General features: G+C 51.5%; 1 protein-coding gene and 1 non-coding gene across 3 annotated transcripts in view; both read left to right on the forward strand.

The window, feature by feature from the left end:
* The first annotated feature begins 1403 nt into the window (after window positions 1-1403).
* IGSF3 (immunoglobulin superfamily member 3) overlaps window positions 1404-19090 on the forward strand; it is a 91615-nt gene continuing 73928 nt past the window's right edge. For both annotated transcript variants that reach the window (XM_054564716.1, XM_054564717.1), the window contains exons 1-2: window positions 1404-1515; window positions 2168-2828. In XM_054564716.1, the coding sequence (XP_054420691.1) occupies window positions 2786-2828 (43 nt within the window). In that variant the 5' untranslated portion in view covers window positions 1404-1515; window positions 2168-2785. The remainder of the gene's footprint in view (window positions 1516-2167; window positions 2829-19090) is intronic.
* On the forward strand, window positions 17266-17339 carry TRNAI-GAU (transfer RNA isoleucine (anticodon GAU)). The gene has a single exon. It is a non-coding gene; the product is annotated as a tRNA-Ile (tRNA).

The raw sequence follows: 19090 nt of genomic DNA on the forward strand, positions 1-19090 counted from the left end.
TGGTCACCCCCACTTTCTGTCTGGATTTTCAGCAACACCCCCAGACTCCTGTCGAACTCCCCTTCCATCCATCCTCCACACTTAGGCCAGAGTGGTCTTTCTACAAATGGACATCTAATAATAGTTCTGTCTTATCCAAAAGGCCCTGGGCTAAAGTTCAACCCCCTAAGCACATCATACAAAGCCCTCCTAGTTCAGGCACTGGGGTTCTTCTCTGCGCATTTCTTGCAATTTCTTAGAGCCTACTTTAGACGCAACAGAGATTTCTGGTCCTCTAAGTGGGCCACTCTGTGGCTCTTCCAAGATTCTGATTCTAAAGCCTGGGAAGCCTCACTCTTTCTTCATCTGGTGCCTCCTTCTGTTCCTTTAATTCTATCTAGTTTTCATTTCCTCTGAGAAGCCTTCCAGGGTGACCAGCTCCTGCTGTTCTTCATGCCCGGACCCCCAACACAGGGCCTGTGTCCATGCACGAGCTTCCTCAACACGGCTTTTTTCTTGCCATACCTGTTTTAGGGTCTCCCCATTGGACTGTAAGCTCCAGGAGGGTAGGACTATCCCATTCTACCTTCAACACCTTGAGACAGTGCCTACCCAGCACTTGTGTGTGTGGATAAGCATTGAATGAATGAAAATGCACTTGCTTGGATAGGACTTCATCATAAAATAATTACAGCTTACATTTACTGAGCATTTAAGATGTGGCAGACACCATTCTGTGTTACAAGTGCTGTCATGGACATCTCACCTAACCCCATTATAAGTATAAGCTATTTCTCTTTTTAACAGATGGGGAAACTGAGGTAGAAAGAATACTCGACTAAGGTTTGTCATGGGGAAGTGGCGAGGAACCAAGAGTTAGAACCCAGGTTATTGCAGAGTCCAGTTCGGTCTCAACTTTTAGGAAATTCGGCCTTAGAGTAAAATGCAATATGGGGTTCCGCTACATGAACAGATTCAAGACTTCTGCCAGGGCTTTGTTTCTCTGTCGCGGAGAGAGGACGCGCTCCTGCGCCGCCCTCCTCAACGCCCGCGGGTCCTCTGTTGGGCTTTGGGAAGGGCCTGTGCATTTCGCCAGTGGCCCAGGAGGCTGCGTGTGAACCCCTGGTTAACTTTGGGGGCTGCTGGCCCGCACGTCAGATGTGTCCAGGTCCTCGGGTGGCCCTCCCCACCGTCAGGTGCGGCACCGGCGTGTCCCCTCCTCCTACCCAGGTCCCCACCGGCCAGGTCCGGGCCAGGTCCCCGGCCCAGGTCCCCGGCCCAGCGGCGCGTCCACGGGCATGCGGGAAGGGGCGGGCCCGGGGGCGGTGCCTCTGGCCCAGGCCGCCGCTCTCGCCCCGCGCTTTGGCCCGCCCGGGCGCAGCGGCCGGAGCTGGAGGGGGCGGGGACTCGGGAGGGGCCGAGCGCCGCGGTCGGTGCCGTAGCGGGAGGGAGGAGGCGGCGCGTCCCTGGAGGCGTGCTCCCCGGTCGACCGGTCGACAGACGGACGGACGCGCGGAGGGAGAGGGCTGCGGGGAGGTAGGAGCTGGGGCAGCGCGGCCGGCGCGGGGAGCGGTGCCCCGGGAGGCGCGGGGAGGGGCGGCGGCGGGTCGGGCGCCCGCTGCGCTCGGGGGTCGGGCCCGAGACCTTCCCCTGGCCGGTCGGGCGCGCCGCGAGCGCGTCCGGGCAGCGGAACGCGGGGCCCCGGCTCCCTTCTCCTTGCGTCCCTTTTCTTTCCACTCAGCAAAAAATAAACACCCGGGAAGGTAAAACAATAGCGGGGCCACCTGGGACGCCGCGCGCGCCGCGCTCCCACCTCGGGGGCGGGGGCCGGGGGCCGGGGCCGGGGGTGGAACCGGGAGTGGCGGCCCCACCTCGGAGCCCCTTCCCGAGTGCCCCCGCGGAGGGTGGGGCTGCCCGCGGCGCCGGGCTCCGGGGGAGGCGGAGGGAATTCCCAGGAGTGAGGCGTTCGGAGAAAGTACGGCAGGAACAATCGGGCTTCCCGCTATTGCCGTGCTCTGGGCGGGGAAACTGAGGCGAAGGGAAACGTTGCGACTCGCTCAAGGTCAGAATGCCAAGACTGACTGTCCTGGCCCGGGAACGGGAGCCAGGTGATCCGCCCGGCACGGCCCCTCTCGGTTCTGCGGCAGGGACGTGGGCCTTTGACAAATCTCTGCTGTGTTTGTTTTAGAAAACCGCCGGCATCGTGGGACCGCCTCAGGGCACCGGAACGCCAACTTGCCGCGCGTGTGTCGGGCAGGTCTGGGGCAGGTGGCGGCTCCGTGACCTCCCATCATGGGTGGAGACAGACTTTTTGGTGAAGAAACCCAAACGGTCGATGCCAGCCACGACGACGATTTGGCTGTCAGAGGTTTTGACAAAACCTGCCCCTTTCCCCTCGGGGAATCCGAATGAGGGAGAGTGCAGACACCTTCACTGGGAAGCCAAGGACATTTCTGTATAATCAGTGGATGAAAGGATTTCCTCAGACTCGTTTCCCTTTTCCTTGAGGATTAATCCACCGCAACCTACAATTCCAGTGGAAACCGCAAGGCACACGATGTGGCAGAAGCCTAGAGCGCCCGCAGGATTGTTCTGGACCCTTCCTTTGCTTGGGGGAGTTTAACACGCGCCACCCTCCCCGACTGCCTCCTGCTGATCCCTTCTCTGTAACCTCTTCTTATTTTCCGAGTTAAGTTCTGTTTCCAAAACTGTCCCCTGGAGCTCTAAGTGGATTGCCAGAAATGAGAGCTTAAATCCTGGGAGAGGAGAAAGCGCCGCTGCCTTGCCTCTGCTCTCCGCTGCCGACATGAAGTGCTTTCTCCTGGTGCTGAGCTGTCTGGCTGTGCTGGGTAAGTGGCGCTGCTATCAGTGCGATCGATCGATGGGAAAGTTTAACCTGCTGTTGGTTCCTGTAATTCCTTGTGGTTCCTTCCCATCAACACTCGGCTTCTGAGACACCGGGCGGCAGCCAGTGTGTGACACAGGTTGTCCTGGAGTACCAAGAGGCCCAATTCTGACCCAGGAGGAATGGTGCAATATTGCTTGTTGTCTTTAAGGAGCATCTGCTCACGTTAAAGTGTCTGTCCCAAGCCTTGCAGGGGAGAGAACCCCCTTCTCATGCGGGCGGTTTGGGGACTCTGTGGTTTGAGGGCTGGTCCTTGCAGTATTATGAATATGGTGCTTGAGGTGCTTTGCCTCTGTGATGGGCCAGATGAATTCCTAACCCGACGTGGCCACCTTATTCCCGCTCTGCTGGGAAGGTTGGTTTTGTGGCGACGGTGATGCTTTTTCTGGACGGGAGGCAGGTATAGTTGGAAAAGGGGTTGAAGGGGAGCTTTGCCCTGCCTAAGTAATTTGGATAGAGAAAATGTTTTTGTAAAGATTTTATTTATTTTTAGGCAGAGGGGAAGAGAGGAAGAAAGGAGGGGGGGGAGAGACACCGATGTGTGTGAGAGAAGCATTGATCAGTTGCCTCTCACATGCCCCCCCCCGGGCCTGTGCCCTGACTGGGGATGGAACCGGCGACCTTTTGGTTTGCAGGATGATGCCCCACCTACTGAGTCACACCAGTCAGGGCTGGATATAAAAATCTTTGAAGTTACTTGTCATATGTGCCCTCACCAAGAAAGCCCGGATCATTGCTCTGGCAGGAGGAGAGGCTGGAGGGATTAAAGCTTCCTGCTTGGGGATATGTAAGGATTGCTTTCTGTGCCTCCACAGAAGGTCAGAATGCTTAGAGCTGGATGAAGAAACCGCCTCTGAGAGACAAACCTTTTAAGGATTCTCTTCCCTGTGAAGAGCCCCCCCCTTTGCCTAATACTTGTCCATTCTTGAATTCAAAGCTACTTTCCATGCCATTGAGCTCCGCCTTTAGTGTGGTATCTTAGGACACACACTTGGGATAAGCTCCCTGACCAGCCTGTCTCTCCGCGTTGCCTCAGGCCTCAGACCTGAGCACACCTCCTGCCCTCTCTGTGAGGCGGGGCCCCCTGCTTCCAGGACAAGCCATCACTGCTGCCTGTGGCCTTTCCATCGCCAAATGTAGCTGCCTGTGTTTATTCGTGACCCGCCGGCTGCGGAGGTTGCTTCCGGGCATGGCCCACAGGCTTGTAGGAGTTCGCAGCCGGGTGGGGGTGCGGGGGGGGAGAGAATGGACTCTGGAGTTAAAGAACCTGAGCTCTAGCCTCAGCCTCACCGGGACTGACGTTTGACTCTCAGTAAAGTGGGACGATGCCGCGAAGGGCAGTGTTGATGGGGAAAGGCCCTCAGGTGTTCTGAACATCTTGGCCGCTTTGAAAAATGGCAGTTCTCAAACTTGGGTGCACGTCGGAATCACTGGGGGGAGCTTTTAAAAATCCAGGCGGCAAACCAGATCACCCGGGAGGGAGACCCAGGCATCAGTCTTTCAGCCGCCCTGGGTAATTCCAGTGTAGAGCTGAGCTAGGGGCCAGCGTGTAAGTTCACTAGTGCCAGCCCCCCTCCCCAGCACGCGCACCGGGTCTGGCCGCCCGGCTAGTCAGTCGTCTGCCCGGCTGCCGGGTGTGGGCTAGGATAGTGCCTCTGGCCCCTGTGTGCTCAGGCAGACTCCAGAGGGCAGGAAGCTCTCTGATCGCAGTCCCAAATATCCTGTCGGTATTTGTCATTCATTTAGTGTCTGGGTTTAAATCGGTAATTAGTGATTCACTGAGGCCCTCCAGGAGGTGGTGGCTGAGGCGGGAAAGAGGGCTGAGGGGTCGGGCGGGGCCCAGGGCAGAAGGAACCACCAATGGGAAAACAAGGAAATGTGGCATTTGCGCCTTTTGTTTCTTCTGGCTGCTCAAGCAATGTAAGGCTGGTCCCTCTGCTGGGCCTCTTTGTGGAGCGGAGGCTTGGCCCTGGCACCTGGCACTGTTACCTGCTCCTCACTCCCAGCCTCGTGTACACACAGGTGCCGTGGAGGAAAATGAGTGTCAAGGTGGCATTGAAAGGGGAACGGTGGTGGCGGACCAGACGTGGTAGAGTGGGAAGGTGTGGAACTGTGGATGAGAAATGCTTAACCTCGGCCTCGGCCTTGGCGCCCCACTGGTGAAATGCCCGCTTTCTCAGCCCCCCGCAACGCCGCAGGGTGGGGAGCGGGCCTTGCTGTGACTTCGCTAAGCTCGGAGAGCAGAAGGTGTTTGGGGAGGGGACAGAACCATGTTGGGGTCTCATTCCTGCTCGAGTCTGGTGCGGTTTGAATCATACGGCAGCATTCTTGCTGTGCAATGCAAATTAATGTGTCATGTGAATTTAAAACAGCAAAAAATCTCACGGTTTTATGCCCATGTGAGTCATACCCCTGGAGTAAAAAAAAAAAAAAAAATGTTTTTTTTTTTTTAAAAGCAGGATCAGGCTAAGTGCTCTGCAAAGGGAGGCTGACCCAGGTGCAGCCAGCCTCTGGGCATGGCAACTTGAGTCAGAAAACCCTGTGGCCGCCTGCGAAGGGAAGGTGGGCGCAGCGACAATCTCCCAGATGCTTGCAGCTCCTTTGACATCATCAGGCCTGTGCTTTCTGTCCCCATCCTTTGCCACCTCGGGATCAGGTTTCGCCTTGTCTCCCTCTCTGGGTGCTGATTCCTGCCCTCTTGACCACCATCTTGTTTCTTCCTGTTGCAGCTCTGGGTTCCCACCCAGCTGGGGAGCCTTTGGCTGCCACCACGGCCACCCCTGTTCCAGTTCTAAAGCTGGACCTGGCGGAGCCATGGGGAGGACAGTGAAGTTCCACTGCTGAGAATGGGTGGAGCCAGAGGGGCAGAAGATGAGAGAGAGTGTGAGCGAGCGCGAGAGCAGGGGCTGGTGTGAACGCAGGAGAAGTATGAAAAAGAGGGACTGAGGAGAGGAGGAGACGTGGTTATGGCTGTGCCTGTGCCTGGGAGCAGCCACAGTGACAGTGACATGGGAAGATGACAACTATGTGAGAGAGACAGACTAGGATTTGTGTCTGAGGAATAGGAAGGGGACTATCAGGAAAGATGAACATGACCTTCCGGCACATAAAGCGAACTTCGAGTTTGCATCGCCATGAAGCATTATACCTCCCAGATCAATGCGGATGCTGCACACGGGGCGAAGGAGCTTCGAAAGTGTTAGTAATGAAAAATGGAGGCGACTGGGACATCTCTGGGTCACTGCAGGAAAGCCTGTCGATGGCTGACGATCCTGTGCGTCCTTCTCCAGTGTGAAAGAATGTCCTTTGGAGAGTTGGGGAAGCCTCTTGTTTCAGTTGGGTGGGACTCAGGAAGCGATCACTCACTTCCCAGTTAGTTAGGGGAGCCCCCTTAGGGGGAGGCCAGAGGGTGCTTCCAGAAGAGATTGGAAGGAACTTGGGGGTTCTGGTGGGAGAGCGCGCACAGGCAGGACCGAGGTGATCAGTGGCAGAGAGAGGAGGGACCCGAGGTGGGCAAGGGCGGTTGGAGGAAGGACTCCGAAGGGATAGATGAGGCTAGTGATTCGCAGGTGAGCAGACATCCCAACAGCTGTCCCAGAGGGTGCGCACTCCCCTTTCCTGGGGCCTTCTGACGAGGGCGCCAGAGAACGGGATCCTGTCTGGAGGACTTGAGTGGCTAGGATGCCTTTCAGCTGTGCGACTCACCGCGCCACCCCTGGGCGCCCGGGGCTGAGTTGAGATGTCTCAGTTTCCGACGTGTCTCGCTGCAGCAAGAGAAGAACGGTAGTGATAACACCTCTCTCTCTCTAGCCCTCACTGTGAAGCAAGCCCTTTCTCATTAAGTCCTCAAAACAACTTTGCTGGGCAGGTACCTCCTATTATCACCTTTGTAGTAGGTGGGGATGGAGAGGTCCAGGGAGGTTAAGGAGCTTGTCCGAGGCAGGTAACTGTACCAGCTAGAAGCGGTGCTCCCCAGTGGGAGGGACCCAGGCCCGTTCTGTCTCGTTCCACGTGCAAGCCTCCATTCCCAAGGTCGTCTCACGTCCAAGTTGGCTGTGCTCGGAAAAGGGTGGGAAAGGGGCAGGCCCTCTTAATTTAAGGACACTTCTTGGAAGTTGTACATATCACTTCTGCTTACATCCCCTTTGGCTAAAACTTGATTACATGACTATACTTTGCTCTAAGGGAGAGTGGGAAATAGTGTCCTTAATTCATAGTGTCCATGTGCCCAGCTAAAGTCTAGGGATTCTGTTACTGTTGGGGAAGGAGAGAACAGATACTGCTATACAGGTCTCTGGTACAGTCACAGAGTTAGCAAGTGGCAGAGCAGGCTTTTGAAGCCAGGACCATTTGGTGCCAGATCCAGCGTTCTTCCCCCTCACAGGCTGTGTGCTCTCTGTGAGCGTGACCCCTGCCCCTAGCCTCTGAGAAGCTTCGTTGGAAGGACATGAGCTAGATGAACCAACAACTGTTACAGGGGAGGCAACGAAAATCAGCGTATACCTAATTAAACACTAAATGTGTTATGTGTTTAGCAGTTCATTCTCCTGTCTTTATAGAATGCTTATGTGCCAGGCGCTGCTAAACACTTTATATAGCAGGACCGTCGGTGTGAAGTAGTGAAGAGCCATCTCTGTCATGTGCGTTACTGTAGCCCCGGAACTCAGCCCTGTGCCCACCACAGAGTTAGTAGGTGTTCAGCTGAGTTTTTGATGAAGGGATGGTTTCACAAGCTACGTGTTGTTTTTCCTGTCGGCCCCCTCAATCAAGACGGGGAAATTCAAGGCCCCGAGAGGTTACGTCATTTCGCTCAAAGGGAGAGAACTAGAAATTGGCAGAGCTCGGATCTGAATCTGTTTTCCTGGCTCTAGTGCTCACACCTTTGCTTCACCAGACACGGGTTCTTAACCTTTTTTGTGCCATGGATCCTCTTGGGGTGGATCCTCTGGTGAAGCCTCTGGACCCCTTATTAGGATAACATTTTAAAATGCATAAATAAAAATACATAGGATAACAAAGGAAATCAATTATATTAAAATATAAGTCATCAAAATGTTAAAACTCATTTTTACAATATAGCATTTAATAACATTAAATAACAAGGTCTAATAAATATTATAATTTTGACATAGTGAGGATGCTGTTTTGAGGTACCTGCGTCAACTGTGATGTGACATGAAAGTATGTTATCTGTTGTGACAAGGTCACAGGTCTGCACACTTGACCGTGATGCTTGCCTGCATTCGTAATCAAAGGAACTGTGAATATTCATCGGGAGGTTAGTGGAGATAAAGATGTAGGTTTGTTGTTTCTCTTTTCCCCCACTCAAGTTCGCAAAGGTCCTGAACTCTATCCACAGCCCCCGGTGAGGTTCCAAGCTCCGTGTCGGCGGCAGTTGCTGGGGAAGACGCTGTGCAAGGGGCCTGGGGCTGGGCTTTCAGGATGGCAGGGTTTGGATGGGAAGGCACGCTGTTCCCAGTCGAGTCCCGGTAGCTCAGTCAGAAGTCATAACGGTGGTGGAGTCACTCTTTAGCGATTAAAGAAATGACTGTGTGTGGTTTTAGGCACCAGATCACGTGGGACAGTGTGGGCACGGAAAATCGGCTTGGCTGTGTTGAGTTTGGAATTGGAGCTTAGAGGAGGTCCCTGGAGCCCAGGCCTGGGAACGGGGTGCAGCGGCTCCAGGCGCTGGCCTGCTGGGGTCCCTGCCTTTGCGCATCCTGCCTTCGGGCTCCCTCACGCCTGGTTTTAGGTTTCTTTGGGAGTTCCTCACTCGCCACGATGAGACACCTGTTTCCTTGCCGCTTCAAAGAGAGCACAGTGATTCTTCACAGAGGGCTGGTTTTTCTTTAAGGAAATTTAGGACACCTGTATGTGAATTCCCCCTGATTTTCAAAGAGAGAAGCGGCAGCATCAAAATCAAGCTTCTATTTGAAGAAAATCATGTTGCCCAATTCCCTCATCAAGAACCCTTTTTCAGATGGGCCGCAGTGGCAGAACCGCGGACAAAAACCGTGGCCGTGGGCCTCCCTGGACTGGAATCCTCAGTGAGGTGGGCTTTTGTTTTTATTTTTGAACTGTAGTTTCAGGAAGGCAAGATCAGAAGATGTGGTAGCAAGGATTTGTTCTAGAAATTAGCTTCCAGGCCACTGGGAGCCCAGCCTCTACATCTTCCGCATCTCTAATTACAGTGGCAGAAGAGAATGACGCGCCTCGGGCCCTGCACACTCCTAAATCAAAGATTAAATTATATGAACTCTACCCAGGCTGCTAAGTGGTCACATGTACTTTAAAAAGCTTTATAATGGGCTTTATAATGACAAGAGTTGAAACAAAGTTCCTGCCCAGCCCTCTCTTAACCCTCTAATTAAGTTCACCCAGATTCTCTATTCCCCACAACCCGGGTGCCCCAGGCTTTGCTGGACGTGGCCCTGTCCTGCCCTCTAGGAGATGAGAATCTAAGGCCAGAGGTAAAGCAAATGGCGAATCCCTTTGCGCGTGGCCAGGAAGACATTGATGTTTTAAGTTGTCCGAGCTCAGGCTTTTATTGTGGAAGGAGGCAAGGCAAGTGTGTTCTTGTTGTCAATGGGAGGAGTGAGGCGGCTTCTACCCAGGAGAGGATGAGGCTGGACGAGGTCTGAGTGATCATTCTGGAAAGGCTTTCTGGAAGAGCTGGAATGTTAGTCATTTCTTAAGCAGTAGATGAGTGAGGTCCCCACAGAACTATGGGCTGGAAGACGCCCTGGACTCGTGGGGCTTCTCCAGGCTGGAAGAGCCCAGTGTCGGCAGCCAGGGCCCTAAAGGGGACGCATAGTAAGAACTGGAGTTGTTCGGCGGGATGTCTGGCTATTTGGAGCAGAGACAGATGGAAGGTACCAGAGAGCTCTAAGTGGGTATCCTGGAGCAGCACTGGAAGGAGTGGCCAGGGAAGGCAGGAGGCCTTCCTGCCAGTGGCAGGTCCAGGGTGGAAGTGAAAGGACCTTGACCTGTTCTTGTATCAGAGGATGAGCTTTTATGTATCCATCAAAAAAATCATCTGGGCAAAGACATTGTAACAAAACTGTGAGCTCCAAGAAATTACTGCCCAGGCTTCTAGTGGTGGCCTCTTCCCCTCCACTCTCAGGTCCCTAGGCCTCCCCCTTATTAAGACAAGGACAGAAATCTGATACCAGTTGTGTGCTTCTTCCCGTTGCAAATCTTTGATGTGGCAGAGCATGGTCAGGATCGCCTTGGATCTGTGTTACTTTTCTGTATTTACTCCTGTGTGTGTTTGCAGCACCCATTCTCCCATCCCTGGGAGTGCGGCCTGCTCCTCCTTTTTGGTGGTGACTTCTGAGAACAGGCTCTACCCCTCAGCAGGGTGCTGGGTCCTACCTGCGGTATGCTGGTGACAGAGCCGTGTCATGTCGGGGCGGCCAGTGTCTTTCTCAAGGACCCCTTTTATGAACTCCCCTTCCCCCAGGAGCCCCATAAATATGAATCCTCTGTCTCCCAGACAGACAACATTTGTTAAGTAGTATCAGTCTGTTTTTCCTATGTAGCAATCAGTATGATCACTCATACTTAATAGAATCCAGCTCGGAAGCCATTGCTCAAGTGCCCTGGGTTGCTGCTGACAAAAGGACACACAGCAGCCTGACCTTGCAGGTACCTTAGCCTTGGATCTTAGCAGTTTAGGGGAGGTGATGTCATTGTTAGGTGTTTTTGAAATCTCTTAAGGTGGCCAGCGTCCGGACCCCAAGCGCTGCACTGAGAGCTTAGGCAGCGAGGTTTTCGTTGGCTTTGGGCCCAGGGACAGGGCCTGCTGATTGTTTGCCATGTCGAGGGCCTTCAAGATGCTCCATGGATGTGACCAGTGTGCTGGCACAGGGAACAGTGCCAGACATGCATGGAGATACTGCCTGGCCCGCTGGGGTGTGCGCAGTGTGTTTGCCCAGGAATTGGTTGCAGGGTGACCTTGCCTGACTTTCAGCAGGAAGCGGAACAGGAGACCTGGAGTTGAGTCACGTGCATTGCCCCAGGTCCTGTCCTGGCCAGGTACACCCTACTCCCTCTTTTTGTATTTGTTTTTAAAGACTTCCAGAGAAGGAAATTTCACAGCCTCTTAGGTGTAACCTGCCCCTCCCCCCGTCAGGAAACCTTAAATTTCACTGAATATTTGATTTGAATGAAGTCATAATTCAAGACAAGATAAAGTGCTTTAGGGTAAACGTATATAAAATTGTAAGGGAATGAGAGATTGGTTTCAATTTCACAAGGCAGCTTGTATTTGTTTGCTTTATTTTCTTGAATTTTAGTTTTTCTTTTTGCCAGAGATAACAGGGAATATAGTTCTGCTGTAAAAAATATCCAGACAGTACAGACAGAAAGTAAAATGTGGAGGTTCTCCCGTCTGCCCCATGTCCTGTCTTGAGCCTGATGTATATTCTTTACAGTCTGATACATAGTCTTCCAGACCTTATCTATAAGTTCTATGCATATACTCACAGAAATGTAGACATTTTTCTGACATAAATGGGACCATACAGAATGTATACTGTTTGACAACTTGATTTTATAGGGTTAAAAGTTGCTTCCCGATTTTTCAGGCGTAATTTTATGGCCATATCAGAGCCGATTTGGTTATTTTATAGCTAGTTGAAACTGGAACTTGTGAAATCATTGGGGAAGAGTGAGCCTCATTCAATAGTTATATAACAGAATAATTTTTTCCTGCTTTATCAAGAACAAAAGTCATCATAAAACACCACCCTTAAATTTTAATGTATTTTACAAAACAATTGATTTGTTTATTCTAAATATTTTCTCCAAAAACATAAATTTAATAAACTAAGCCCACACCTGTTTTATTGACTGTTTTAGTTATAGTCTTGAAACTATGTTGAATGAAAAGGAAGCCTATTAAAAACTTGTTAAGAGGACAACCACAAATGCTGGGTTTTATGTCTGATTCAACCAGGTATTCTTGTTTTTTCACAGTAGAACAGAAACGAACAGAATTTTCCTGCCTTTTCAATTCCCCAGCGATTCCCCTATGTAGAGTGAACTGGGCCGGTCACCTCCACGGCTACTGGCTACCAGGCAGTAAAGACCTTCATCCAAAGAAAGAGAACTTGTTTCTCTAGCCCTGCAGAAGCAGCTCTTGCTGTGAAAGATTATCATTTCAAAGTGTTGGTTTCTGCTCAGGTTCATGGGTATGACTTTCTTTCAAACCCCTGGAGCGAGAGCAGCTTTCTTGGATGGTTCACCTTGAGACCTGGTTTTTAAAGGAATCGCTGTTTCTTAGGGATGGTTGTTGGATTCCCAAATTGTAGTCAACCCTTCTCAAACATCCCTCTGACCTGCTGCCACCCGTCCAGGACCCCCTGTTCTGTTGGAACCTTCTCACAGTACTTTCCTAAGAAGACCTTTCATCTGTTTATGTGTGAAATATTGGAGTACCTGCTATAAGCCCTCATTATTCTCTATCACGTGCCAGAATTAGAGGTAAAGTCATGATGAACATTTTAAGTAGTCACCTGATACGTATTTTAATCTTTAACAAATAGATTAATTAAGATCACTTACATTAGGGAGCTCTTTTTCTATCCCTAAGGTTAAGTTTTTGGTTGTTTTTTTTTTTCATTAACATCTTTTCTTCCTGTTTTGTTCTCAACTCTTCTTTAGCAGTCATGACTTACAAATGCCATAGGCAGTGCTGCTGAGGGGCCCTTCAGGAATAAGAGATGAATACCAGGGACGGGGGGAGAAGGGATAGGGGATCCCTAAGGGCAAGTTCATTCTTTTGAAAATATACCTGTGGGATGTCCCGATTAACCACTGGCGAGATTGTCTTGTCTGTGGAAATTGGGAGTTTCACTCTTAGCCCAGAATTTCTCGGAAGCCAGAAGAAGTGAGAAATAGAACAGCCTGTCCGGTTCTTCCTACCAGGTAGGAGACTGCGCGCGGCAGGTGCGCTCGAGGCCCCGGAGGCCGGGCTGCAGGGCTGGTGAGGTCCACCTCTCCTACTTTGTCCTTGGCCTCCCTCATTTCCTGCACCATGACTCCTCTCAGAGAGCCCTGGGAGAGGCAGCTGAGGAACCGCTCAGGACTCTCAGCAACGTGAGGCCTGTTTGCCAGGTCGGTGGGGTGCAGCTTCTTGTAGGGGGGCACCTTTCCGGGAGAAGATGTTGATCTGCACTCCTCACGCATGGCACGGGTGCTCCTTCCTTCTCCGCCAGGCCCCTCGCCTGTGGGTCCCAGGCGGGCTGCTGGCCGAGTGAGCCCCATAGAGCTCGCCTTGGTCCCCAGGCAGGTGGGGACTGCTCCCGGGAGCCCTCCTTCCATCCACAAGGGGTGCTCTCCGAGGCCTCTCTAGTTTTCCTGGTTGGTTTTGTTCCGCCGTGGTTTTCTGGTGGTTTGGAGATGGATGGCCTGTTGGGAATTCTGCTTCACAGATGGACACCTCTGTTATTGTTAGAGGAGTGATTGGGTAGATAGATTCGTTCTAGGCTCACTCCCCAGCAGACAACCCTTTAGAGATGACTTGCTGAACAGTTCCTTAATGTCTCCTATGTTTCGCTACAAACGATAGCTTGCTCAACAGTTTTGCAATCTGCCTTCTGGCACTTTGCTACGAAATTGAATGAGCGGGCTGGTGGCACCCAGCCACACTCTGTCTCCTTCCCTTTGTCCCGGTGGGCGATGGCCTGGAGCTGGCTGTTCCAGCACCTCTCTGGCTGGGAAGGACGCCATTGTCTGTCATAGTATTTCCTTTATCACACTGCTGTTAGGAATCCGGCTCTCCTGGGAAGGCCCCTGTGGGGTGGACTTCTGGGAGGGAGAATGATCAAGAACCAGTGCCCTTCCAGGCTTCAAGTTGCTTTGGAAGAATTTTTATGAATCTCATGCCTGATCTTCTTATTTTAACAGGGAACAAATTCTGGAGGTGAGGAAAAGACTGTTTGCCTGGGTTGGGGGAGAATGGAAGGAGGACTGGACACTCTCTGACAGAAGAGAGAGACTGGTGCACGTCATCTTTGTTTTAATTAAAACGTTACGCAGTGCAAACATTTGCTTTCCCATTCTTCACCCCACCGCAGAAGAGCTATAATTTCCCATATTTGGAATTTGGGGAGAGCCAGGCCTCATTTGAGGACAAGGCCAGATTCAGTCTGTGCTTTGGGGGGATGTAAGTAAATGTGAGCCTTGAGGGCTGCGGTATTTATAGTGAATTTATGATTACTGTTTGCCTCCTTGTCATAATTTATTCAGCAGCCCTGATGTCCGGGCGCTGGTGCTGTGCCCATCAGTAATCTGACTCCTGTTTTCGCCTGCATGTTTCCCCCTTCGCGAATGTATAGGCATTCAGCTTTAATCAAGGAGACTTTTGCTCTGTCATCAGTAACGGGGTTGACTGAAGTCACGTGGAGGGTTTTAAGTAACTAATCTCTTAAGACATTCGGAGCATAGTCTCCGGGCTCCCGCTCGTCCGCCTGCATCCCTGAGATCTGCGAGGTCTGCAGAGGAAGGCCGCACGGGGACTTGGGCATCCTTCAGGAAGACCGGGTGTCCTCCTTGCTGGTGGCAGGTTTCTGTTTGCTTTTGGCATGGGGACAGGGCCTGTTGATCATTTGCCAGGTCAAGAGAGTTCAGGCCGCCCCTTGAGTGTGACCAGGGCGCTGGCACAGAGAACCGGTGCCAGGCTCATCGGTGTCTGCGCCGTGTGCCCAGGGCTGGCTCTCAGGGAGCTGCTGCAGAGCAGAGAACAGGCCTGCTGGCCCGTGGTGTCCGCGGACACTTGTGTGAAGTTATGTCAGGTCGCTTAAAAAATCAGGGACGCAGGATCTAAAATGTTCACATTTTACTTATAATTTGAATGTGGCTTCATATATGTGGCATTTATTAGACTAAATTAGATTACCGTTGCTCTTCAAGTGGTCATTTCTTTATTTTCTGTTTCCACCCACTTTCTGATGTTAGCTAAGGTTCTTGCTGTCAGAAGTGTCCTGCGGAAGAATTTGGTGACTATCACTCCTAACTGCGGTCTTTGATACCTTCTAACAGGTAAAACTCCTAGCGACTAGACTAATGAGGAACGTGAGTTTGAGTTAGTAAAATGCGTGAATTGCCGAATATTTTTCAAGAACATTGTTACTATTGTTAGGTAAATATTGTAAGCCAGAGGGGCTGGTAGAGCACCTAATAAAGGTCCTTGGGGATCCTGCATTAGAAGACAAACAAGAACGATTTGCAATTAGCATGTCAATTGTGTATGTAAATGGTGTTTCTGAAATACTAGATTGTGTGTGAAAACAGTTTGTTCTTAGGTATTTTAAATGGTCCCGATGAAACTCCACATACATGTGCTGCTGGTAGCTTATATGTGGTATAAAGACCTGATTTGTGAAAACTAATTCAACCATTATGAGCAAATATCTGAAATTCCAAGTTAGGGAAGTCCCTGATCTCGCCACCCAAGATTAGTTCAATCTCTCTGCCAGATGCTTCCCAGCACCTGCACTGGTCTGTTGTAACAGGAATTAGTAAGTTAACACACACCTAACGTGCGCTGCTACATGCTTGGCAGTGTGTTACACGGGGGCATGACCATCGCTCTTGTGTAGTTTATAGGTTAGCAAAGAAGTTGGGCAGTAACCAATAAATGCGCATATAGTTAACTACAATAGTGAAGCTAGACTGTAAATTACTTTTGTCTTTTCAATTGAGATTACTTTTTAGTAATGGTTTAGTGCCAGGATTATGTTGTTGTTCCTGGTGTCTGAAGCCCCTGTTTGCCCTGCTGCTTAGCACAGATATTCATTGAAACGGATGACATCACCATGTCTGTAGGTTAAAAATAGCAATGTCGAACGGTTCAACCTAATAGTTGCTCTGTCAACATGTTGTATCGAATGTAGAAGACGTGTCGTAGTCAATGAGCTCTTAATAGTAGGCCGCATTTAACACCGTTTTCTTTAGCCAAGGAAATGCCAGCTACAGCTTCAGGAAAGGAAGTCCAAAACTTCAAGTTGCTAAAACCCGCGGACCTGCGATGGGACATGGGGCACGGGGCATCAAGAGGACTCGAGAGCCTTGTGTTCAGCCTGGGTTCTGTGCAGTTCTGGGTTCCTCTCCAGCCAAGGTGGAAGGGGGTGCATTTCTGGGTCGGTAGCGCTGTCAGTAGCCCAAAGAACCTGGGGCGCTGCTGGAAAGCTGCGGGGGAAGGCACAGGTGGGGCAGGAGAGAGAAGAGAGACCTGTCAGCCCTGCTCAGAGGCGGCTCTGTAATCCCAAGCAAAGGGAGCACTCACTCCTACAGTTCAAACCTCCAGGGCACCTCCGGTGGATTCGAGTGTGCTCACAACGTGCTCAGCTATGTGCTAGGCACTGCCAGTCCTCACTGTGAGCCTCCACTGTGCCTTAGTGGCGCGGGCTGGACACAGACCGCTGGCCCACTGGGGGTGAGGGGTGAACTGAGGAGAAGGTCCAGCTGGGCCCTGCGGGGGCGAGCGCAGCGCTCTGACGTGGTCCTGCTCCCTATCTGTGGGGCTGGGTGAGGGCCCAGCCTAGGGCTTGGGCCCGAGCTTCCCGAACTTCCCTTGCTAAGCACATTTTTGCATCTGTTTGGACTCCTATGCCCACATGTCTAATTGTGCCACTCTATTATAATGCTCACTATTTTCTCACACCCACAGGACAATTTCCAGTTCAGCTCTAGTCCACAGCTATTTGTTGAGCATTTTCTGTGCCAGCACAGGCTGGGGTGGCAAGTTAGGGAAAACACAAGTGTATGACCTTGTTTCCCGCCCCGGCAGACATTGTTGGTTGCTACGCAATAGCCATACTTTTCTCTCCTTGGTGGCAAGGTCCTGATTGGCTTTCAGTGCCATGTTCCCCTCCCCACCCACTGAAGGAGAGGTGACCCCGCGTCCAGCACCAGGGTAAAGGCTGATTGATCTGAGCCAGTCACGGAGGCCTCTAGTTTAGACGTGGGTGCGTGGCCCAGCTTTGGCCAATGAGATATGAGAAGTCTGCTGGGGGGATTCTGGGAAAGACGTCTTCTCTCTAAAAAAGAAACATAGAAGAAGGGACAGCTTCCTCCTCTAGATTCTTGGCCATGAGGCAGCCATCTTGTCACCATGAGGAAAGTGAGTCTGTTGAGGCCCCCAGGAGGAGAGAGACGGGAGGAGCAGGGATTCCGGGCAACAGCGCCACTGCAGACCCAGCGGGCTGGCCTCCCCACTTTCCCTCCTCACCTTCCCTCCTCACCGTTTCAGCCAGTTGAGTTGATGTTTTCTATATCTTATAGTTGAAGGCAACCGACGTTAGGCACTGTCTCCAAGGAGCAGGAAATAGGATTTCTTCTTATAAAACAGTACAATTCAGGTTACCATCTGCCCTGGCCTTGTAGCTCAGCTGGTTAGAGTGATGACCTGATATGCCAAGGTTGTGGGTTCGATCCCCAGTCAAGGCCCATAAAGAACCAAACAATGAATGCATCAACAAGGAGAACAACGAATTGATGTCTCTCTCTCTCCTCGTTTCTCTGTCTCTAAAATCATCAGTTGGTTTGTGCACTTAAAAGAAAAGATGGCCATCAGGAGGCATACCATTCAGAGCCCCGTGCTTAGCACCGTGGTAAGGCAGGGGAGAGGGAAGGATGTTGGCGGGAGGGACCTGAGTGGGGAGGTTGTATTTGGAACAGAGCCTGAGGTAGGATTAGGATGGGCGTAGGAGGAGCCGAAGGCATTTGAGACACTAAGGCAGGAGCAGACCTGTGGAGGCAGGAGTGGACATGGCCTTGCCAGAGAACCCTGGGATTGTGTCCTGGCTAACTGCACAGGCAGAGCCTTCAGCATGGTGGATTGCGGGCTCACACGGGGACCCCGATTGTGCGGTGGGAAGGATCGGGGCCCTGGAGTATGGGACAAACTAAGGGGCCCTTGGGAGGGAGGCTTAGGCAGCCGGGCACCAGGTCGGTTGGAAGGGAAGAAAGGAAAAGCCGAGTGACCAGTTTAAGCTCCTGAAATAAATCAGTTACAGGTGGAGAGATGTGAGTAGGAAGCAGAGGGAACTGGGGAACATCGAAGGACAATTAGGAAGGAATAATATAGCGATTAGAAGAAGTGTTGATGGAATGTCGAGGAGAGGGGAGACTATAAGATGACTCCAAGAGTTTGAGCATGGCGATTTGGGAAATGGCATAAAATGGAAATTTGGAAGAGGGAATTGATGTTTAGGAAGATGCTGTTTGGTGTTTGTCATTGCGGCTTTGTGGCTGTGATGGAAGGTCTAAATAATGGGACCTTGAATTCATCTGAAAATATGGGATAGTCCTTGGGAATGAGAAGCCAGGCTCTAAGATGATGTGGCATGCTCTGGCAGGGGGATAGCTCAGTGGGTTAGAGTATTGTCCTGATATGCCAAGGTTGTGGGTTCGATTCCTGGTCAGTGCACATAACAAGAATCAACGAATGAATGCATACGTAAGTAGAAAAACAAATTGATGTTTCTCTCCCTGTCTCTGTCTCTCCCCCTACTCTCCCTCTCTCTCTAAAATCAATACAAATAAAAATGATCTAATAAAAAGATGATGTGACAGAGATGAGAACTCACTAGATTCGCACACACTCCCAGTTTTCCAGCCTCCCTCGCACTTTGTTTGGGGCCTTGTGACTGGTGTTTGTTAGTCAATAAAATGGGAGAGAAGTGACAGGTGTCATTTCCTGGTCAGGCAGCTGAGAGCCATGTGGGCATCCCTCCGCCTCTTCTTCCTGAGCCACAGCAACCTTGGGGCCAGGGGTCAGGCGTGTGGGCACGAGGGGAGGAGGGCCATCCTTCCAGCCTCAGACTTGGATCGCTCTACCTTCCGCCAGGAGATCCTGTGGCCGCCAGGTCTGGACCTGTGACTGGGTGGCATTACTCACTGCTAATTGGGGAGGACCCAGGTGATACAAGGTCTCCAGTCATAGTTTCCCACTTCACTTCTGCCTTGATTTGCTCGTGGGTCTGCGATGAAGGGGCAAGAGTTTGCTGGCTGGCTTTCAGTCCACTCGGAGGCTCTCATTGATTTTGTGGGCAGCTTTACTTCTTTTCCCCACCCCCACTCCCAAGGCTCTTTAGCTTTCCAGGGAAGGGGATCCGTGTTCATGAGCTATACTAGCGAGGTGGCTGCTCTCTCCACAGATCACCAGAATGTCAAGTGGCTTGCGGAGGGGCTTGTCTT

This window comes from Pteronotus mesoamericanus, unplaced genomic scaffold (genome assembly GCF_021234165.1).
Source record: "Pteronotus mesoamericanus isolate MK-2021 breed Mesoamerican mustached bat unplaced genomic scaffold, CSHL_Meso_final scaffold_99, whole genome shotgun sequence".
In the NCBI taxonomy this organism is placed as follows: domain Eukaryota; kingdom Metazoa; phylum Chordata; class Mammalia; order Chiroptera; family Mormoopidae; genus Pteronotus; species Pteronotus mesoamericanus.